This window comes from Lagopus muta, chromosome Z, assembly GCF_023343835.1.
Source record: "Lagopus muta isolate bLagMut1 chromosome Z, bLagMut1 primary, whole genome shotgun sequence".
NCBI lineage: Eukaryota > Metazoa > Chordata > Aves > Galliformes > Phasianidae > Lagopus > Lagopus muta.
Genome location: NC_064472.1, coordinates 74,976,560 through 74,999,486, shown reverse-complemented (window position 1 = coordinate 74,999,486; position 22,927 = coordinate 74,976,560). Strand labels below are relative to the sequence as shown.

The 22,927-nt window shown below is 57.4% G+C and overlaps 1 protein-coding gene across 2 annotated transcripts in view; it reads right to left on the bottom strand.

Moving 5' to 3' along the window:
* PAX5 (paired box 5) overlaps positions 1-6,747 on the bottom strand; it is a 118,947-nt gene extending 112,200 nt beyond the window's left edge. Inside the window, exons 1-2 of one of the 2 annotated variants that reach the window (XM_048932240.1) lie at positions 6,082-6,747; positions 687-852 (exon numbers count right to left, since the gene is read on the bottom strand). In XM_048932240.1, coding sequence (XP_048788197.1) covers positions 687-852; positions 6,082-6,127 — 212 coding nt within the window. In that variant the 5' untranslated portion in view covers positions 6,128-6,747. Of the gene's footprint in view, positions 1-686; positions 853-4,434; positions 4,605-6,081 lie in introns of those variants that run through there. The other variant, XM_048932241.1, reaches the window with a different exon arrangement.
* Positions 6,748-22,927: the final 16,180 nt, after the last annotated feature.

The window sequence follows — 22,927 nt, the reverse complement described above, 5'->3', positions numbered from 1 at the left end:
TACATATAAATATATAATACATGGGTAGCTCCAAATTTTGCACATAACGTGTATGTTTTTGCACATGATGTTCATGTTTGTATGGTGCTTGCGGCATTCTTAAACAGAATCGGTTTCATCTTTTAAACCAAAACCAGGAAATACCACAGACTTGGGGAGTAATGTGCTGTCACCACACTGATCTGAGCAACCTCGATCTGAACGGAAAGATATTTCCAAAATCCCACCATCTAAGGCTGTTCATAGAGTTCCTGGTACTCCGTGCTCTCATGTTCCAGCACAGGAGTAGGAGAGGGCACAAACTGAGCAGTGGGGTGGATTTCTGAGAGAGCTGTGTGTGAGCAGGCAGGTGTTACGTCCCGGCCATGCAGAGCGGTGGAACCGCCCAGAGGAAGTCTTCTCCAGCACATAGCGTGGTGACTTCTGTTCCACCTCCGCTCCCTCGTGCTGGAGACGACCGCTGGGTTCCCACGTGCTCAGAGCAGACAGGTGTGGGATGCATGCTGTGCACGGCAGAGCTGGCCCATGTGGCACAGCGCGCTTTGCGTTAGCGTTGCCCGTTAGAGGCTGTGCGAGGGGCAAAGCATACAAAGCGCTCCTCTTTTCCACGTGGGGCTGGCAAAACCCGGAGCGGGCATCGCGAGTCCCGAACCCACTTGGGCCCGGGACGCCCTCCCGCTGCGTACCTGCCGAGTATTTTGCTGACGCAGCCGTGGCTGACGCGGAGCTGCCTGGAGATGTCGCACGGCCTCACCCCCTGGTGCGCCAGCTCCACGATCCGCTGCCGGACGACGTCGGGCAGGGGGCGGCCATTCACGAAAACGCCCCCCAGCTGGTTCACACCTCCGTGTCCTGCAACACACGGGGAGGGGAAGGGGCAGGAGAAGAGCGACTCGGTCAGAGGCGGGACGCGTTTCCCCGCGGCCGCCCTCGGCGCCGGCAGAGCCGCCCGGGCCGAGCTGCGTTCCCTCCGCCGCGGAAGCGGCCGCGCTCCCCGCAGCCCCGCATCCCGTTTTACGCCGCGCAACGCGGGGGGTCCGCAGCCCTCCGCTGGGGAAATGGCAGCGGGAGCGCAGCGAGAGTCCCGGCCCGGCCGTGGGGACATCGCTCCTCCGAGCGTCGCGCGGCCCTGGGCTCCTACAGCCCTGCGATCGCTGCTTGTTCGGGGTCTCCGGAATTAAACGAGTCGGGTTTTTTTTTGTTGTTGTTGTTGGGTTTTTTTTTGTTTGTTTTTTTGGGGGGGAGGAGAAGGGGGTTGTTGGTTGTGTTTGTTTGTTTGTTTTTTCCTCCAAATTGCTGAAGTTAATCGAGAGTGAAAAACAGTGGCTTCAGCCGTAACAATTTATGGCGCTCTTAGGTAGCGTTACCATCCCACAAATGAAACGTGAGCGCCGAGCCGAGCCCGGCGCGCCGCTCGTCTTGCAGCAGGTTGGCACTGCTCTCCTTAGCGAGGTGCCCGGCGGGACACGGGGCCCGCTCAGACAAAGTGGGGGAGCTGCGTAAAACCCGTGAACGTGAAGGCAGCACTCCGTCCGCCAAGTGAGAAAATGCAATTAGCCCTCGTGGCGCTAACCATCAGAATTACTCAGGCTGCGGAGTGGGGAAATTGAAAACAAACAATGCGGGCAGCGCGGGTGACAATGCTGGAACAAAAATAAAAGAAAATCTCCCTGTTTGCACAGGGAACCCGAACGGTCCCGAATAAATTGACAAGTCAAATGCCTCCACGGAGTTAAAAAATAAAAAAACCAATAAAAATAATAATAAAAAAAAGAATTAATAAAAAAAGTAAAGAATAAAAAGCTACTTTTATTTTAATTTTTAAGTCATTTCTCCGTTGATATATTGATGTCAAACTTTGCCAACACCTTCCAAAGCTGTCAAGGCACATAATTAATCCACGTGAGATGCGTGATTGCTGCAACCTGCGGGGCGAGGGCAGCTCCGCCTGTACCGGCGGTGGAAGCGTCCCATCCCCGCAGCCAGGCCGAGCCCTGGATGTGCCACCAGCCGTGTCCAGAGCGGAGTGGGGCACCGCGGTGGCCCGGGAACTGCAGCAACTCCGGGAGAGCCGGGAACTGCTGCCCGACCGAGCTGGGAGAGAAACGCAGCGCTTCAGCGAGGGCAAAACGTGGGGTCAACATCTCAACGTGGAAATGAGTGGGACCCCGAGCTCGGCACCTATCGGCGGCTTTCGATATAAGAAATCAGAGGCAATGTGCTCAGTGCCAGTGATGAAAATCTGCGGGTGAGGGAGGATGGGAGAGGGATGGAGGTAGGAGGGAGAAAGAAACAGAAAAGAAAGAAAAAAGGAAGGAAGGAAGGAAGGAAGGAAGGAAGGAAGGAAGGAAGGAAGGAAGGAAGGAAGGAAGGAAGGAAGGAAGGAAGGAAGGAAGGAAGGAAGGAAGGAAGGAAGGAAGGAAGGAAGGAAGGAAGGAAGGAAGGAAGGAAGGAAGGAAGGAAGGAAGGAAGGAAGGAAGGAAGGAAGGAAGGAAGGAAGGAAGGAAGGAAGGAAGGAAGGAAGGAAGGAAGGAAGGAAGGAAGGAAGGAAGGAAGGAAGGAAGGAAGGAAGGAAGGAAGGAAGGAAGGAAGGAAGGAAGGAAGGAAGGAAGGAAGGAAGGAAGGAAGGAAGGAAGGAAGGAAGGAAGGAAGGAAGGAAGGAAGGAAGGAAGGAAGGAAGGAAGGAAGGAAGGAAGGAAGGAAGGAAGGAAGGAAGGAAGGAAGGAAGGAAGGAAGGAAGGAAGGAAGGAAGGAAGGAAGGAAGGAAGGAAATAGAGAAATAAGGCAAAGAAAAAAAATAATAAAAGAAAGGAAGAAAGAAATGAGAGGGAAAAAAAAAAAAGAAACAAAACGGAGAGAAAGAAAGAACGAAAAGAAAGAAAGGAAAGAAGGAAGAGAAGGATGGGTTTCTTCGGACACGAACTCGGTCTCACTCCAGGCACGGACGCAACCCCGAGGCCGGCTGGCCGTGCAGCCGCACACCCCGCAGCCGCCACGAACAAAGGCTGCGGGTGGCTCCTGCATAGGGCCAGCAGTGCCGCTGCTCTCCCGGCCGGCCCCGGCCCCCACGGGGTGCCACCGCTCGGATAGGGGCCGCGCGGCGGATCCCGCACTGCACTCTCGGGCGCCGCGTTCACCGGCCCCCTCCCGGTCCCCCCGCTCCTCTTCCCTCAGCCCCTCCGCGCGGAGCGAAGCGAAAGCTGGAGGATGAAGAGAGCTGCGATCTTCCCGTGAGCGGCTGCGGGGTCAGAGCGAGGGAAGAGATTTTTTCCCTTTCCTTTTCCAACCGAATTCCCGCAGCAGAAGCTCGATCCCGCAGCTGTGGCTGAGTGCGGGGTAGCGCTTTTTTCGCACCCGGAGCCCTTCGCTAGGACACTCGGTGAGCTCCACGGCCCCGCGGCACCGGACAGGGCGTTGTTGGTGCCCCTGGAGTTCTCCCTTTTAAAGTGTCGTTTGATTCGCCCGAGGCACAAAAAAGCTCTAGGAAGCGGCGTTCTGGGGGAAGGCAGAGGCCGTCCCGCCCGCGCCCCGCTGCTTCGGCGCCTCCCGGACTGCAGACGGACAGGGGACGGTCGGGGACGAACGGAGCGGGAGGCGGAAAGGGAAGAGGCGCAGACCCGCAGCCCTCGCTCTCGGCGTTTTATGTCGAAAACAAATTTCTGGCACTGAAAGAGCCGTGGCGCACCGGGAAATGAGATTCGTTCTGCCCCAACGTCCCCCGCCGTAACGCAGCACTGAAGGCACCGCGCACTCCGGTGCACCGCGCCGCGCCGCGCCGAGGATCTCTCTCCCCGCACCCGGAGAAAGGCACAGCCACGCCGACCCCGCGCTCCGCCGTTGCTCCGCCGCTCTCTCCGGCGCGAAGCACAGAGCAGCGGCTCTTTCCTCAGGGCTGACGCGCGCACGGCCCTCCGCGCTGCTGCGTTTATTTTGGTTTAATGAATGCGCATCAGAATGTTTGGCAATATCGCTCGGGAAACTTTTCCGTCTGGAGGCAGCGCCGGGAGCGCTTCTCCCTGGGGGAGTATATGTACATGTATCCTGTGTACGTATAGCCGCGAGTCACAGATCGAAGAGGATTATAAATAAATTTAAAAAAAATACAGTTTGGAGCGTGCGTGAGTATATGAGCATGAGAGGCTTCTCTGCCGTAGCAGAAATCCCAGGAAAAATAAATTAGAATCAAAACGAACCCGGGAACAAAGCGCCCGCCGCCGCCGCCCGTTATCGGCGCTCCAGTCCGCGCGGGGTTCCGCCAAGCAACACTTCCGCACCATCCCCGCACGGGGCGCGGAGCGGCATCGGGTACCCGCGCCATTCCCACTCGGCAGCAACGCGCGGTTCCGTTTGCGCCCCGCGGACTGTGGAGCTCGGAGCGCACCCGCAGCGCCCGGTGCCCGGCGCGCCATAGGAGGGGGCAGGCAGCCTACTTACTATGCATTGCTGCAAACGGGTCGTGCTTACAGTGTATTTCCATCGGGGCGGTCCGGCGGCCTCGCGGAGCGCACCTCGCGGCGGCGGCGGCGCTCAGCGCGAGCGGAGATCGCGGGCTGATGGCGCGGGAGAGAGGAGCGAGCGGCGCGGCGAGCGAGCATCCAACGGCGGCACCGCCCGCTCCTTCCGCCGCCTTCGGGCGGGGCGCGGGGCGCGACCGCCGCCCCCACACCCGCGGACCGCGCGGCCCCGGCGGCGGCGGCGGCGGCTGGGGGCGGCCGTCCCGGTGCGCCCCGACGGCGCTGGGAGCTGCGGGCGGAGCGCGGAGCACCCCGCGTCCGGGGCCGCGCGAGTTGCGGGAACTTGTGGCGGCTGTGTGGGCGGGGCGGGGGGCGCGCGGCGCGGGGCGGGGCGGGGCCGTCGGCGGCCGCCGTCGGGGCCGCACCGGCAGCGTGGGGAGCGAACCGCCCGCCTCCGCTCGCCGTGCCGTCGCGGTGATGCCGCGGAGCAGAGCGTCGCGCCCCGCGTTGCCCGCCCCCGGCGCCGCGGGGTTGTGCAGGGTGGGGGGGCGGCGGGGAAGGGGCGGACCGGGGGCGGGCGGCGGGGCAGGGCGAGGGGGGGCGGCAGTCCGAGCGCTGGAGCAGACTCCACCCCGCGGCCCCGCCCGGCTCTCCGGCCAGGCGCTGCCCCCCGGCCGCGCTACGCACCAGCCCGCACCCGCGGAGGAGGTGCGGCGGGAGGCTCTTCAGCACCGCGCCGCCGGACAGCGGCGAAACGAGAGGCGGGGCGGGGCGCCGCACGTCACTCACCATCCGAGGCCAATCGCCGCGCTTCGCTCTGCGGCGCCAGCATTGGCCGCCGCACCGCGCCGGCTCCCATTGGCTGACCGTGGGCCAATGGGGACGTGGGGGCGTGGGCGGTGCCGAGCCGGGCGGAGCGGGGCGGGGCGGGGCTGAGGGGGCGGGGCTTTACCCGGCGGCGGCGGCGTGTCCCGTGCCCCGCCCCCGCCCCGCCCCGCCCCCTCCGGGGTCGCCCCGGTCCTCCACCCTCCGGGCCCCGAGGGCGCGCCCAGCCCCGGCCGTAGCCCCGCTCCCTGCCCGCGGACCCCTGGCTCTGCCCGCCGCCGGCTCCGGGAGAGCAGTCAGCCCGCCCCGTCGGGACCGGGGCCGGGACCCCCCGTGGGAAGGCTGCCCGCTGCGGCGTGGCAGCGTTAGAACGGAGCGAACGTGCGCCGGGCTGGCGGCGGGCGGCGGGCAGTGCGGGCCGGGGGCCGGGGGCCGGGGAAACACCCCGCACCGCGCCCCTCCCGCAGCCTAGCGGCCCGGTGCGCCGTCCTCGCCGCCCCTCCACCGCCCCCCGCCGCCCCCTCCTCCCTCCCCCCCCGACGGCGCTCCGGGCGCGGCAGTGCAGTGCGGTATCGACGGAGCGATTATTCGGGCGATTTAACCAATAAAGGCCCCATCGATCGGTGCGGAATCGCATTGCTCATCGCAGTCCGCGAGGCTCCCGCACGGCACCGCTCCGCCGCCCCGCCGCTGCCCCCACGGCACCGCTCACCGCGCTGGCGGCGGCTCCGAGACGGCCGGGGCCTCTCTGCGCTCCCTCGACCGCCGCGTCCCCCGCTCCCTCCGCCGCTCCGCTCCGTACCTGTGCGACCGGGCCGCGTGGCCGCGTAGACCTTCTCCAAATCCATTGCGATCCTGGAGGAGTTGGTGGAAGGAGACAGAAAAAGTTTGCACGTAGTGTGTTGCTGCCTTCTCTCGTTTTTCTTTTCTTTTCTTTTCTTTTCTTTTCTTTTCTTTTCTTTTCTTTTCTTTTCTTTTCTTTTCTTTTCTTTTCTTTTCTTTTCTTTTCTTTTCTTTTCTTTTCTTTTCTTTTCTTTTCTTTTCTTTTCTTTTCTCTTCTTTTATTTTATTTTATTTTATTTTTTGTTTCCTTTTTCCTTTCTTTTCTTTTCCTTTCTCTTCTTTTTATCTTTTCTTCGTTCTCTCTTTTATTCTTTTCTGTTTTTCACTTTTCTTCTCTTTTCCCTTTTTCCTTTTCTCTCTCTCTCTCTCTCTTTTCTCTCCCTCTCTCTTTTTTTTTTTTTTTTTTTTTTTCGTGGCTCTCTCAGGTCAGAATAATTCAACCCTTCCGCTCCCCGCAGAGCTTTTGCAGCCGCTCACTGAGCTGAAACTAAACGTTTTAGGTGGAAAAAAAGCCTCTGAAGGAACCGTGAAATGATTAAGAAGCCGCGGAGCCCCTCGCCATGTGAGATCATGTCCTGTGCGCTGCAGCATCACAGGATGTCCCCAGGCGCACCCGAGCCTGCCGAGCCCCAACCCCGCCGCCGCGCGGACCGGACCCGCCTGGGGCCCGCCGACACCCGCAGCCCGGCCGCGCCCGGCCGCCCCCGCCTGCAGCCCACTTCCCCTTCTTCGCTCCCCTCCGCGGGGGCGGAACGTGGCTTTGTCCCGCGGCAGCGGGGGGACCCTGCGCGGCTCAGTTACCCTTCCCCGCGCTGCGTGTCACGGCCTGGAGAAGGAGGCGAAGGGCGGCTGATACCCGGAGCCGGGCCGGGGGCTGCAGGGGCTGCGGCGTTTATTTGTCAGCGTGGTTGCCCGGGGAAAAAAAAAAAAAAAAAGAAAAAAAAAAAAAGAAAAAAAAAGAAAGAGCAAACAAACAAACAAACAAAAAAAAAAAAACAGAAACAAAAAAAAACGAAATAAGAGCCCCTCAAAAAAAAAAAGCACTTTTTTTCCTTTCCCGGAAATAAAGAGAAACGGAAAGAAGCGGCAGACCGGGGCAGCCCCGCATGGAGCGACTGCACCGCGCCCCTGCCCTGAGCTGCCCGACGGGGCCCGGCCCCTTCCCGCGGGAACATGGAACGAATGAAGTCCATGCAAAAACCCGAGCCCGCTCCTGCGCGGCGTCCCCCGGCCTCAGCCGCCCCTCTCAGCAGTGCTTCTCCCCCCGGTTCTCTCACACACCAATAACCACAGGGATGGAGCCCGCTGCACCTGCACTGAGTGCGAGCAGCGCTTCTCTGCACGGGAAGTGGAAGGAAAAAAAGAAATAGAGAGAGAGAGAGAAGATCATTAATAATAATTTTAAAAGGAAGCAAACAAGAACAACAAGCCGTGCTGGGATGGACCGCTACAGGCTCCCCGCCTGCTGCCTCGCACACGCCCTTGGACTCCTGGACTTTGTCGGCTCCCTGGGCCTGCGCTGCCCCTGGGCTGCGCGGTGCGAGCGCATTTGAAAATAGCACGCAGGGCTCTGCGGCCCCGGCTCTCGCCCTGTGCCCCGCCGGCTGAGAGACGCGACGGGGGAACGGGGGTCGGCTCCGGGTGGTGCGCTGTGGGGGGTGGGGGCGATGGGAGTCCCCGCTCAGTTCTGTCCGCAGGAGAGGGGCTCGGACTCAGCGACAGGCAGTGCAGTGCCCCCGCAGCCCCGCGCACCGCGGCGGCTGTGCAGCAGTAGGGCCGGGGCTGGAGGTATCTCCGGGAAAAGAAATGCTCCGCTTCTGCTGGCAGCAAACGTCTGCGGTCGGCAGGGCCTGAAAGGGCTGTGCACGGGGGCTGCGGCTCAGGGAGCTGGAAGGGACTCCAAACAATACCACAGTACCGTTCTTCCAACGAGCAGCTCCGCGGTACGACCCCGGATTTGTATCTGACAGCCACCGGGACGAGGGCACCGCGGAGCCACGGCTGCAGGAAGAGGGCATCCCCGGCCCGCAGCATCCCCAGGGCCGTGCCGTGCTCTGCGGGCGGCGAGCGGCCGACACGCACGGAGCGGGGAGAAATGCTGCGGGGCGGCGTAAATCTGAGTTTTGGGGGCTTTTGAGGGCCGCTGCTGCTTTCCCTCAGGTGGTGAGGTCATGGATTTTTTTTCTGTCTGGTTCACAGACCTCGGAAGTGAAAGGGCAATTCCCCTGCCCCGCGGCGCTCTCGCAGCTCACAGCCCCGGCTCGGGGCCGCCCGGGAGCGGAGCGCCGGCAGAGCCTTTCCCCTCGGCACTGCCCGCACCGGGACCGGGCAGCCCATTCCCAGGAGGCGACGCAGTGCGGTGCGGGGCGGGCGGGGGCAGAGGGCCGCGCAGAGCCCTGAGCCTCGGCAGCACACCTCGTGTCTTTTGCGTTGTGTCACCTCCGGGCCACACAGCAGCGCCCATCCCGGCCGACCGGGGGACGCCGGTGCTCTTCTGCCCCTGGGCAGCAAGCGGGGCGCGTTTTGCTGCCGCACAAATATCCATCTCTCCCGAGAGTGCCTCAGGCTCCCTGTTCTGTCTGGTTTTTTTTCACTTTACAACACCACTGAGGGAGAACGGCAGGCCGCCGAGATCGAACGGACCCCCGGGACGAGTTTGCCCACGACCGGAGCCAGAGCGGGTGGTGCGATCCGGACTGTCCCGGGCACTCCGTGCCGTGACGGCCGCTACCCTCAGGGCACAGAGTGCGGGCAGCCCAGGGTGGAGATGGGGCGGGGAGGGACAACCCACGGCAGTGCTGTCCCGTGCAGGAAAGCCCTAGGCAGGAGCTCATCGGCCCCGTCGGACAGCGGTGCCACCACCGGGGGCTGATGGTGGGAGATGCGACGTTAGGGCAGCAGTTAGATCCTGCAGCGAGGCTGCAGCTGGCAACACGGCAGGTTTTGTTCTTAAGAGTATGAGAGAAGGGCAGGAAATGCCGCGACTTCTCCTTTTTGGTCAGTGTGCATTACTGCTTCTGTTCTGCCCTCACCCAGAGCTGTTATGCTCACTCCGAGCGGTGCTCGTGTCTACCCGCCCTGCTGCAGCAGCTCTGCTGCCCGGCAGTGGGGAGCAGAAAGCTCATGGCACGATGACTGCGTGTGTTGCACCTCCATGGTACCTCTGCTGCCTGCACCGCATCTTGCACTGCCTTCAGCCCGCAGCATGCAGCAGCCAGGGTCAGCATTCCCAGAGGGATGCCTGTGCCAGAGCAGAAACCTCTGTCCCAGTCCATCGGTGCTGCAGGGTCTGTGTTAGCTCTTATCAGAGCATCACAAAAATGTCAGATTGATGCCTCCACTTTCCAGATCACCAGAAGATACAGATTGAAGGGCAGGAAGGTGTGCCACCGAGCAGTCTGCTTCCATTAGCTGCCAGCAACAAGGGTAGTATGGCTGATGTCAGCCCCCTGTCAATGTGAATGTGCTTGGAAACGCACACAGAGGAAGGGAGGTCAGGAAACCCAGGGGTCTGTGGGGCCCAAGGGAGATGCACCTAGGCGCTGCCCAGAGGACCCGGGTCCTCCCTGCTTGATATTTCGTAATAAGAAACCTATTCTCTTCTGCAGACTGACAAAAGGCTGCTGGGCTTCAGCCTCAACCACGTAACACATAACACACATCAGACACCCGGACAGGATAGGCATCAGGCAGCTCCCAGTGCAGGATCCCAACAAGCATCCCTCGCTGCCTGGGTGACGCGTCAGTAGTCGCAGGTCTCCATCAGCGTGCTGCCATGTACATACACAGATGCAGGGGTGAACCTCAGCTGCCAAAAATTCTTCATCTCAATATATTTCACACCCAACCAGACAAAGAGCTCGGAACATTTCCCATAGGGCATTCAGAGGCAAAACACAGCACTTGCCTCCGGCAGGTTCTCCCCAACACCTCTGCTGTCCCACAGGAGAGCCGCGGCTCCCACAGCTCCAGCAGCCAACTTCAGACCTCCTCAGGGTGTGTTTTCACCCACTTCGCACAGCCCTGCGCGGCACGGCCGCTCCCTCACTGCGGATTTGTAAGAGGGGCAGAGGCCAGAGTGGATGAATACATTCGTACATTTTCAAGCTCTTCTGTTGTAACCAGAAGTTCCTCCGTGCCCAGCAGTCCTGGTACAACATCCGTCAGCTCTGTGTTCGGAGGGCTCTGGCTGGCTCGGTGCCTGGAACATCAGGCTCCTCTGATGGGTGCTGCTGCTGGGCCGGGGGCAGGAGAGCGAACTGCCCTAGCGGGATGTGCCTGAGGCATCAGGCGGCCACACTTGTTCAGTGCCACAAAAAACAGCCTGGGTGTTTGCCGTCAGCGTGGTGGAGCAGAGGCGCTTTGGCCAGAGAGGCCGATGCTCCCCAGTTTCCTATTCCTGCTCAAAGATACACCCCCAGATGCCTCCGCAGATCCCACGGGCAGTTCCCGTCCCCTCGCTGCGCCGCTCCGCGTTCCCATTGCTATGAGCTCGACGTGAAGCCGGGCCGTGCCCTGCACAGTGACACCACCCGCAGGTGGTCACCTTGGAGTGCCGGAGCCACTCGCTGTGCCGTGCCGGGGGCCCGCCGTGCCCCCGCAGAGCTCCGTGCGGGACGCACACAGCCGTTCGCGGCCGTTGGTGTGGGGCAGCTTCAGCCCTGCGTCCCGCTGAGAGCAGTTACCACAAGAGATTGTTTTTTCCCCTTCTGGGGGTATTTTTGGCGCACTGTCTCTTTCTTTATTTGCATTGCTCTAATTCGGGCGCGGGGCTCTCGGAGCAGGTGATGCTCTTCTCGTTGTCGCCGCGCGGTGAATTGTGGCTAAAGGAGGCTCTGAGGGCAGCGCGGGATCTGTCATTAACTCCCGACGCCGCTCACCCCCAATTACACCGCTGCGTGAGGATCATTAGGTGTGAAATACAAAAAGGTGGCACTGTAATTGAAACCTTTTTTCTTTTTTCTTAGTTAAATTCTGAAATCAATAAGAAGGAAATTAAAGAAGAGCCGTGCGATAGCTCTCGGCCCATTTGCTCGACAGAGAGCCCTAACCGCCGTGAAGAGCCACTTACAACTCTTTCTTAGGAAGGGAAACCGGAGGGCTTCCGAGCGCGGCCGGGCGCGTTCCGACGGCACTGAGGGCTGGGAACGCGGAGCTCCCGGCGCCGGGAATGGGCCCGTCCGACGCAGTGCCCGGGGCGGCCATCCCCGCACGGAGCACCGCGCGGAGGGCCGGAGCGCTCCGCACAGCACCGCCCCCAACACCGCTCCGCGTCCGTTGCGCACACGTGTCTGTCCCTGAGTCTGTCCCTGCGTCTGTCCCTGCGTCTGTCCCTGTGTCTGTGCCGCGCCTGGCAGGACGCGCTCTGATAGAAGCTGACCTCGGGGCTTCCAGCAGCTCCGCCGCCAGTCACAGAGGGTTCTTTTTAATCCTTGCTTCCTGGTGGGCACAGTGTTACTCGCCCCCAAAAGCAGAGATCGGCAACGACGCCGTTCCTGGGCGGGTGCCTCCATTCCCCTCCGTGCAGTCCGGGCAGCGCTTCCCAGTGCTGCTCAGCCTCTGCTCTGCCTGCCGGGACGGCATGGCCGCATTTGCAGCACGGCAGCGGGAGACGGCAAAGCGCGTGGGTGCGACCCGCTGCTTTCATGGCTTTGTTGCCCTCTATTTTACGCTTGAGTGAAAAATGCTGGAATAGGAGCTGGCTGCTTATACTCCTGAACAGCACTGCGCGCATTTTCAGCCGCTCCGTGCAGGCCAGGCAGGCGCGGGTGCCCACGCGAGGGAGGCTCTGCCCGAGCTGAGAGGGGGCAGAGCGGCTGCCAAGGGGCGGGGGGAGGACTGAGACCCGAGGCTCGCCAGGCGGTGTCACGCTTTGCCATGCTTCCCCTCTCTCCCCCCGCTCACAGCCCCGTCCTTAGGATCCAGGAGAAGCTCCCGGGCTGCCGGCTGCGCTCGGACGCAGCAGCATCTCCTGTGCCTCAGTAGCAGCTTCGTCTGCCGTTGCCCAGCGCCGGCACTGCGACGCGCGGAAGGCTGAGTGCAGCCCCCGGCCCAGCTTCCAGTGCACGGCTGACGTTCGGCAGTCGGGCAGAAGAAGGGCTCTTCTGCTTGTTGCTTTTGCGATCAGCGCACCGCGAGTGATTTAAGAACAGAGCTGCGCGTGTACATCAGATACCATTTGAAGTAATGAGTGTATTCTCCTAATCTTCCCCATGGCAGCCTAACAATCCATTTCCAATATCATGCATAATAATTAATTTGTTTTCCTTACAGTAATAAGATTAACAACTTCACATTTACACAGAGTACTGAGTTACGTTCGAATAAAATAAGTTCTAATGAGAAAAATTGGAAGTGGCAGCGAATCGATGTTCCACACCGCAGTCGGGTTGTGTGTGTTTGTCTACCTTTTCTGCCTGTGTTTTTTGTCAAGATTCCAGTGTAAACAAGATAATTTCTTTCGTGTTGGGTTAGCCTGGGTAAATATGTTTAATGAACAACAAATGTGTTGTAAACATTGAAATAAACCTAAATACCTCGGAAAACATCCTGGAAACTCCGTGGCACTGCAGCAGGAGATGCCATGTGAATTCATGTCACGTGAGAGCCAATGCTGTGCAGAGATTGGCATCGAGGCAACCCCCAAACGTTTTACCTTAGGACTCCACATGCATAGCACCTATACATCACAGGAGCCCTTTCAGGTCAACAGTGCCTGAGCATCTGTGCTTCTATAAGAGAAATCACTGCAACAACAGTGCAAAATTGGTGAATTACAGATAAGCGAGACAAAGATTGGAAAGATGTTTGATTCTTTGGTTCTCGGACAAGGCAGTGCTGAAACAAACCACAGCAGCTGTCCAACCCCAAAGCTCTGGGATGTAGCCCTCCCATCTGCATCCCATTCCAGCCCACGCCATTCTCAGCAGCACTGCCATGACCAGAGCACTCCTGCACCTCCAGCATTTTGCTACTAACGTGCATTTCTCACTCCAGCATTTCACTACTAACATGCAGAGCACGTCTTCCTGCTCATAGGGAACACCACCACAGGCGCAGCAGATCTCCATCTTGCCTTGCAACCTGCTCAGCTCTGCCTGCTGTCACGAGGGCTGGAAGACACCAACACAGCTCTCATGGGCAGTGAAGGCACTTCCTCCAGCAGTGCCAGCAGAGCACATTGCTACATCCTCAGGGGGAGACAAGGGCTGTCCCCCAGCACGCCCTGGCAGGAGCAGCTCTGTCAGGGGCCTCTTACCACTTTTCCACTGAACAGCAGGAGAAAGATTCACTTCCTTACCCTTTAGATCCTGAGTGGCCTACATGAGCACCCCTCTCTCCTCTGTGATTTAGGTTAGATGTTACAAAGGAATTCCTTACTCAGAGGTGGTGAGGCACTGGCCCTGCTGCCCAGAGAAACCGCGGGTGCCCCATTCCTGAAGGCATTCAAGGCCAGGCTGGGTGGGTCCTAGGCAGCCGGATCTGGTGGGAGCAGCCAGCCCACAGCATGGGGTGGAGCTGTGAGGTTCTGTGCAACCCAACCGTTCTGTGCTTCTACGACCTCTGAGGACCCCTCCAACACAAGTCATGGTGTAGTTGTATGACTCCATGGTTTTCATCTCAAGAAGCTTCTTCCCTCCTCCAGTGTTAAAGTTCTGAGTTCCCTCCAGCATGGTGAACGGTTCACAGCAGATGGACTACAGCAGGATGCCAGGCTGCATTCACACCAGCCTGGCTGTGGACATCTCCAGCACTGCTGCGTGGCCCCGTTCCACTCCCAGGGGGCAGCTCTGCCCCTGCTGCAGGCGGCTGCTGAAGCTGCAGATGAAGTGGCGGAAGAGGAGCGGAGCAGCTCCAGAGGAGGCAAGCCCATGGGTTCCGTCTGCCACGCAGCAGTCACAGGGCAGCTGCCGACAGCTCGTTCGTGTCGCTTCCAGGGCCACGCATGCCTCCCTGCCTAATTATCGGCAGTTTTAGCTCCACCGCCCGGCTGAGCACGGCCGTCACTTCCCACTGTGAGGTCTTCACTGCTCACCACCTCACCAGCTTCTAAAAGTTTTGGCAGAGATCTCTCAAACTACGCGCATCACTCAAGGAAAGGTTTTCTTTTGTTTGTTTGTTTGTTTTTCTTCTCATTTCATTTTTTTCTTTCCCTTCTGAGAAACCTTTGATAAAAATCATTGTTCCTCAAAAAATAGCAGTCATTGCTGCACTCCCAGCACAGTTGTACTTTTTTTTTTCCAAAATTGCCTTTCTTAGGAGCAGTGATTTAAGCAGGTTTTCCCTGAGAACGTTGCACTGCTGTTTTTCCCTGCAGAAAGCCATGTGTGCCGCACACTGCTCACTGATGTATGAGCAGCGGAGGTGGGCCACAGGCTCTCAGAGCGGGATTTCCCTTTATATTTGGCCACAGATATCTTTCTTCTGCTTCCTTCCTATCTCAGCCCTGCGTGTGTCATTTTCATAAGCTCAGCGGGTCCATTTCAACTGCTCTGCACAGGCCACCCTCAGAAGGTGTTCCCCTCTTCCTTGGCTTTTGCATCCCAGAGGAAGCAGTGCTGTGTGGGTCAGCTCAGTTTGCACATCTTCCTGATAGCTGGCAGTAACCCCACAACTGCCGCACTCCTTACACACGACGTGAGGTGCCTCGTGCGCAGGCAGCCGGCCCCGCCACGTGGGGACATCCCGAAGGGCAGCAGCAGAAGGCATGGGGTTCATCTCCAGAGAACTGCCCTTCTGCTGGAGGGAGCAGATGTTCCTCTGGGCATCTCCCGCCGGCGCCCCTCTTCCACTCCCTGCCCTCGTTCCACGCAGCTCCACGCGTTACCACGCTCCCGGAGGCTCGCAGCGTGCGGACGGCTGCCCCGACCCCGCGAGTAGGAGCGATTCAGCCGAGCACGGCCGCTCCGAGCAGGCGCTGCTCTTTGGCAGGGCGTTGGGCGCAGGGATGAGGCGCAGCAGCGCGGCACGGCGCCCGCCCCACCGCTCCTATCGGGGAGAAAAGCAAAGAAGGGGCACGGGGCTGCGGGACGCCCCACGGCTGAAGTTTCCGCAGGGCCGTTCGCAGATGTTTCGGCTGTCACATCTGCACGTGGCGCAGCTCGGAGCGGGATTGTTTCACCCGCCCGGATGTACCGGCCGTGCCCGGCGAGGTGAGTGGCGGGCACGGGGCTGCCGCAGCCCGGCACCGAGCGCCGCGGACACCGGCGGGTGTGCGGACGCCGCGCTGGGGGAGCGGAGCTGCCCGGTGCGCCGATCCGAGCGCAGTCCGGGCAGCGCGGGGCTGACGGCTCCCCGCAGGGCCACCCCGTGCCCGGCACCCGGCAGCGCAGCCCGTGGCTCTGCGCACATCCTGTGCCCAGCCTGGCCCTCCTCACACCCTGCCCTTGGGAACCAGGCAGGAGTACTGAGGGACCCGCGCCGCTCCGCCTATCCGAGTGGAGCCCCGGTGTCGGGAGCCCGCGTTCATTTCCCGAGCTCCTCTCCGCTGTAGCAGAGCCTGAGGTCCCCGCTGGGACTCCTCCTCGGCGTGCTGCCCGCCCTGCGCTCCTGCAACAGCCTCTGCTCGGGAGCGGCACGTCCAGCAGGTGAGCACTGAGCTTTGTTCAGGTGTCAGTGCGGGACCTCTGCCTCTCCTGTAACCCACGGGATACGCACAGGTTTTCTCGCCAGTAGCCTTACATGGGGCTGCCATGTCCCTCTCTACCCATCTGCTCTCACATCTGCCCCTTGTTCTGCATCGTGGCTTTTGCAGCTGAAGAGCGTGGTACAATGCCAGAGCCACGCAGCAGGCTCCACACACTCCGGCAACACACACTAGCAGCATCCAGACCATTGCCTCAGCATCCACCACTGCACTCAGCACAGTGTGAGAGTGGCAACAGATGATGGTTTGCCTTGCTCCAGAAGCAGCTACAGCACCTGCTGGGAAGGTGCCTGATATCAGTGGTTACATATGGGAAGAGGAAAAGCTGCTCAACTAGATGTAAAGTGTGTCTACCCAGGGCGTGCACAAGGGGATGGCTTCTCCTGGAGGCATGCTCCAGCAAGTGAACTAATGGCAATTCTCCCAATTACTGAAAGAGATGATGCAGAAACTGATGCAGTTTGCAGAGTGGGAAAGAGGCAAACACGATGACAGATCGCTGGTACATGGGGATATGGATTGCTTGGTCATCTGAGCAAGAGCAGGGCTGCAGACAGGCTGCACTCTTTTCAGTGGGTGCTGCCAAGAGAAGGGAAGGCAGGAGCTGTGCTGCTGCCATGCTGATGGGTCACACCACTGCAGGACAGCGTGCTGGGGACATAGAGCTTGCAGCACATCTTCCCTGGGCTCAGACTGCCTCTGAATCTGCAGTGATACCTTAGTTTGAAGATAGGACCTGACACCCACTGGCTGCTAACAAGTAAATAAAAGTCCTCCGTTCAATTTCGTACACAATTACACTCACAAAATAAGAAGGAAAAATAAGCTTACATTAAGCACTGGCGCACATATTTTCAGGCAGAAGTGACAATGTAACAATGTGGATTTGCCCTCAGAGTGTCAGAGTCTAATGAAGTAAGAGAAATCCTGCAGAGCACCACAACAGATTTCTCCCTATCAGGATTAACTTCTTACTCCTGGTTGGAAAAACAAACATTTCCTTCAGTCAGTGCAAGTTGCCCATTAGCTCTGCCATGCCCTCTTACACTAACTTCATGGGTTATTTTCTCCTCTGCTGGCCTGCTTCTGGTGACAACACGTATGTATCTAAGTGTGCCATGCAATCGGCCAGAAGTCTCTGAGATCTTAGCAATGACAAGCCACACCAAAGGTCCAGCGTGTCCTTTCGTCCCAGGCAAAACAATTTGTGCTCACATTTATGTCTGTTGCTGGGCCTGGTGAAGAAGATCTTCAGCCCCATGGAGTGCACTGGAGGGAAACCTGTGGTTATAAAGCCAATCACGGTCACTGATGCTTGTAGAGAAAGGCTGTCTTGCCCACTGCTTCCTGGGCCAAACGTGCAAGACAGCAATCTTGTTGCAGTCACAGAGCACTGCTTAAGCAGCTGCCAAAGCTATTTGGCCTTGATTCATTTCCCAAAAGAGACTCATTCTCATATTTTGCATTATATTGACTTCAGCAACAGAGCTGAGGTTCTGCAAGCAGATGATTTTCATCTGCTCCCATCCCTTTTGATGGTCGGTGACACTGGAGGCACAGCACCTGTGTAAAGGCTTCACTTCCTGGATACGTCCTGGTGTGCCCCGTGGACTCAGCCACAGAGGCTTGGCTGAACTCCTGGTTGCTGCATTTTGCAGCCAGACCAACACTCAGGCAGGATTCTGAGCAGAAAGGAAGGGGAGAGAAACAAAGTGGTGTCCCCAGGGCAACACCTCTGCAGTCTTCCACGAGACTTTCCTTACAAGTCCCTGCTGAACCCCTACCTGAAGAATCACAACCTGTGGGCTGTGGATGTGCACTTGGATGGAGGCTGCTCGTTCATCTGCTCAGAAGACCATGGCAGACCTTGCTCTGGTTGTGATGGGGCTTGGATTGGGCTGCAGACAGAGAGTCCCAGTGCCCTTGGAATTGGTCTTTCACGCAGACCATGTGGCCAAGCAGAAGCTATGCACACCGTTGTCAGACATCTGGTTGAAAGATGGGAATTTCGGAACATAACACACAGCCACATCATAACCATAAAGCAGCCTCAGAAGTCTTCTAGCATTTTACTGAGTCCACAGCATTCTAAATTTGCTCCTGAACTGTCTTTAGGAGCACGTTCTGTGCTTACAACCAAAGTGCCATCACATCTTTCCATCCTCTTCAATTCGGAGTAAGAATGTAATCAGCTAGCAATTTCTCTAATAACTAATGGAACTCAGTGAAATCCACAACTTTTGTTTTTGTGTTTGCTGTATCCTTATCTGCTTTTTTCCCTACTACATACCCAGTTTCCTTCTCATGTCCTTTTCTGACTTTATTGACAAACAGGAGGAGTTTTCCTCTCTTCTCCCACATCTCCTTATCTATCCTTTCAGCAGCTTCTGTGTTCCCAGCTTCCTTTGACAGCACTCCCAAGCAATTTTCACCCCCTCCAACCATCACTGAGCAAGAGGCAACTCATAACATGGCCGTTCCCAGACCACATCCAAGCCAGATAGCCATACGGACTGTTGCCAAGCCCATCAGGGAGCCCAGTGATTTGTGAGGACAGAAATCTAACTCTCCCATCTCTACAAATGTGTTGGTTTTCCTACAATGCCTGTGACTTCAATTCCTTTCAAGTTTGTCACCACTCTACCACGTTTGGCTGGAACTGGCTGGTAGAGCACTAGCTTCTGGGAGGACAGTGAGCAAGACAGGGAGGAGAAGCCTGGATGATGATGGCTTTGCATAACTTATTTTTAAGGATAATCCAGCCTGGCTTTGTTTTCTGGTAAGTGTGGAGAGAAGCTGTAACCTGGGGTAGTTCTCTAGCCTCTCACTTGTTGAACACTACAGTGCTGGTTAAGGCATTGTAACCCTGTAACCCTGCTGAAGCTCATGGACTGCAGACATACCTCTAACCAAGCATGGCAAACAGCAGCACGGGATGAAGCTCTGTGCAGCATTAAGCACTCTTTGTACAAAAGCTGGGAAGAATTTGAGCAGAAAGATCTGTCGTGCCAAAGCTGAACACCCTCTTCTTTTAACTTCTGCCTATGAGAGAACATGACTACAGGGCAATACAGGCTGCAAGAGACCTCAGGAGGTCTCCAGTCCAACCTTCTGCCCACAGCAGGGTAAGCTATGAGGTCAGAGCAGGATGCTCACAGCTTTTACGCAGCCTGATCTGCAAAATCCCAGCTGAGAACACTGCTCAGCTTCTGGTTTCAGTGCGCACCAAACTTTGTTTCCAAGGGGGGGCACACAGCACAGGTAGGGCACCTGACCTGCCTCCAAACAGGAAACTTTGGAAAGGTCCTCATCCTTCTGTGTCAAACAAACCAAACCAAAGATTTGGGGTCTCACGTGGATACCTTCTCATGCCCTTCCTCTTCTTTCTCCATGTACACTATGTTTAGCCATACTAATCCTCCCATAAGGGTCTGCCATTCTTAGGCAGTAATTAACGTAGAATAACAAACTTGTACGCCCTGAGCAGATTTGATTTGGAACATGTTGATATATTTGGCACAAGAAACTGAGTCACTGATTATATTCCATCTGGTACTTGTTTGCTTCTTGCTACCACGCCAGGAACACAGGTGCTAAAAATTGAACACTATTGCTCTGCATTTATGAGTCTATATTGCACTCGGTGCACAGTGCCTTAAACTTAGCTTTCACCTTTTGATGGTGATATCAGGTAGCATTGCCACTTTTTAAGGCTACGTGTTTTCTCTCTAACCCCCCAAAAGGAGAGAAAACTTCCAAACAGATCTGTTCATAGGCAGAGAATGAAACAGAGAGTTTAATCATAATGCCTGTGCATGGCTTTCAGATGACATCTGTACCTTAAGAATATGTAAAAATACCAATTTCATGCTCTGACAACTTATTCTGCATTGATGGGGGATAACGCCATAGGAATGCCAAATGTCAGAGCATTGCACAATGCAAAGCATTCATGCACTGTCTCATGGGTCATCACCGGTGGTTCCTTAAGGGAAATTTTCCAGAGGGAGAAAAAAAAAAAAGATAGAGAGGGAAAGAGAGAAACAATGACTGGGAGCTGCCAAAACAAAATGGAAATCACGAGGTCAGAGTTAACTATTGGCAGAGAGCAGCTCCCAGACCTCAAGAACAGAGTCCCACTGCTCTGAGCTGTCCCTTCCCTTCTGTAAGAAGAGGAAATGCACATCTACCCATTGCAGAAGCTGCTGGTGGACTCAAAACAGTTTTACACTGGAAACGTGCACCCTCTCCACCCCCTCACACTCTTTTGAAGGACTTGCTTTGGCAGACCTGCGGCGTCTGAAGGGTAACCCTTCCCCCGGGCACAGGACCCCTGCAGCAGGGGGCAGCAGAAATGCTGTTTTCCAGTGGATGGCTGCTCAAGGACAAGTCGAGCCAACGGCATCACTTCCTTGCTGGCTTGGTCCGCCTGTCCTCGCACCAAGAACGTTGGGTCTTTACAGGAGAAAGGGCTTTTTTCACCTGAAAATGCCGAGGATTCTTATTTGCTCGAATTGGGAGAGAGTCGGAACACCACTGCAATTATTCTGAGAGAAAATTAGGGTGGTTTGGGAAAGGAAATGCTTTCTCAGAGAAGATTTAATATGTTGGGAAAGCAGTTCCGTCCTCCAGAACCCACCCTCCTCACAACCGCTCTGAGGGACGCGCACGGGGTTTGGGAGCCCGAGCCCCGCTCTGCAGCGCCAGAGAAGGAGAGCGGACCGCGTGCTGCCCCGAGGGGAGAAGTGCGGGCAGTGGCAGCGCTCAGCATCCCTCGGCGCCCGCCTTGCATCCTCACCGCTCCGCAGACAAACCACGCTCTGCTCCCGCCGGCCCTTCTTCCTCCCTTTCCCTCGCTTCCTTCCCTTCTTCCCTTCTCCCTGCCTCTCCATCCCCTCGCCCTGCCTTCTCCCCGGGGCCGCCCCGCAGGCTGCCGCCCGCCCTCGCCGCGCCCGCGCCCACCCCCCGCTCCCTTCTCCCCGCCCCCCGCCGACCCTCCGCGAAGCGGTGCAGCCGAAGCTGTAACTAACGAGCCGCGGGGCGCCGCGGAGCCGGCTCCGAGGAGCTCCGTAATTACGCTCCCTCCCCTCTCCCGCTGTTCTGTTGAAGCTGCAAAGCAGAGCACCGGGAGGAGGAGGAGCGGCCCAGGTGGTGGGTGGGAATTTAATTAACGTCTGAGCGCTCCCGTTCCTGCGGCGCGCACGTGAAGGTGAGGACGGGCCGCAGCTCCGGCCGCCGTGCGGGCTGCACAGCCGCGCAGCGCCGGGTCGGGAGGTTTCCCCGGTGGGATCCGGCAGGGGGGCTGCCCAGCGCCTCGAGGTCTGCCGGCGTTCCCGCGACGGCTTTCCCCCATTTCAGCGCAAAGGGATGTTGCTGGGTAGGGCGTTTCAGCCGGTGAGCACAACAAACCGGAGGTGACAACAGGACGCAGCTGCCACCTCGTTTGTCCGCTAGTGGTTCATCTGTTTTCTCTCCTTCTTGCTCTCCTGGTCTCCTGCCTGGTGTTCCCCGGACAAACCCAGCTTCTCTGCAGCCCGAAGCCCTGCGAGAGGCCTTCTGCCCAGCCAGGTGCTCCTGCTGCTGGAGCAGCTCTGCCTTCACACCTTGAGGGACAGAACTGCCTCATCCCCTAAACTGTGTGCTTTTTGCCAGACTAGGACCAACATAAATGAAACTCTCAGCCTAACCACCACACAAAAGCAATCCTTGCTCGCAGCTGCTGGATGAAGGCGCTATGGCTGTTGGGCACTGCTTGCATGAGCCATTGACAGCGTCACTCAGCACAGGAAACCAGTCACAAACACAACCCATCTCCTTACATGAGTCTGGGTATAAGTAACATTCAGTGGGACTGCAAAACTAAGATCTTAAAAACGTGGCTATGCACATTTAGTTTGACTTCCTTGCAGGCCTGCACTCTTCAGTTGCTTTCTCACATTTTTCTGAACTGGAAGAAACATTGCAAAAAAAAACAGTAACATGGCCAAGACTCGTGTTATTCCCCAGCAGTGCTCTCAGACAGCTCTATCTAGCTGTACATTCTGAGCAAGCCCCACAGGAATCAGCAGCTCGGGGCCATCTCACCACACAGGACTGATGGGAAGTGAACCTACAGGCAACAGAAAGCAGCAACCACGCATGGACACCTTAACAACAAATAGCACTGGGTTATACTCTGCATAATTCTGGACTTCTCCACACTGTTTCCTACAGCACTTGAAATCGTACATTAAGAAGAGCAAGAGTCCTGCAGGTTTCCTCGTGGCCGCAGGGAGAGCAGAGGCTGAGAGCCCGAGGTGCTGCAGCCAACAAGCAGTGAGGCTTGCACAAAGCCTACCGACGGAGCTGCACATTCTTGGGTGCCACCTACTGGCATCTGGACTGAATAATGCCAGTTTACACACGTATCTCCACTTTTTTTCCCTTTTACTCTTAAAATGCTTAAAGTTTGTGGTGCAGTAACAACTGGAGTTCTGCAGTCTGGAAGATACAGGGACCTGAAGTATCTCCAAGTAGTTGGAGATGTTGCAAATTCTCCTCTGCAGCATTTCTGAATCTTCCCATCTACCTTTAGAATCTTGGAATGCTATGGGTTCTGTAAGTGGAGGTAAAGGGAATGTCCTCCCCACAGGAAGCAAAACCCAGCATAATGCGGGGCACACAGGACTCACAGCATCAGCAACCAGACAAAAAGGGGCTGCCAGCCCTTTTCTTCCAGCTGGCTGTGCATGTTGGAGCCTGAATCTCCATGCTCAGGGCCTTCCAGCTGCTGCACAAGTCAGTGCGCACCACGTGGGAGGTGCTCAGAGGATGTGAAAGGTTTGCACTGAGTCCAGATGCAAGACAGTTCATCGTTCACGAGGCAGGATTCAGCCTGCTTAAGTGTGAAAGGGAGCATGTGTGAAATTGCCACTGCCTGAGCATCACATGTAAATCCCATTGCATTTAGTGCAGGCAACCCAGAACAGCAGCAACATAAGCCTGTACACATCTGTACAATGGACCTATGGCCCTTTGCCCCAAGGATGGAGGCGGTTTGGACAGCATGACCTACAAGCTCTGAGGAGGGCTGTTTCTTCAAGGAGGAGTAAAAGACATGAAGGCAAGCAAGCAATCTTACTTTTTCTATACCGTATGAAGGCAAAGTCAGAAATTTAGT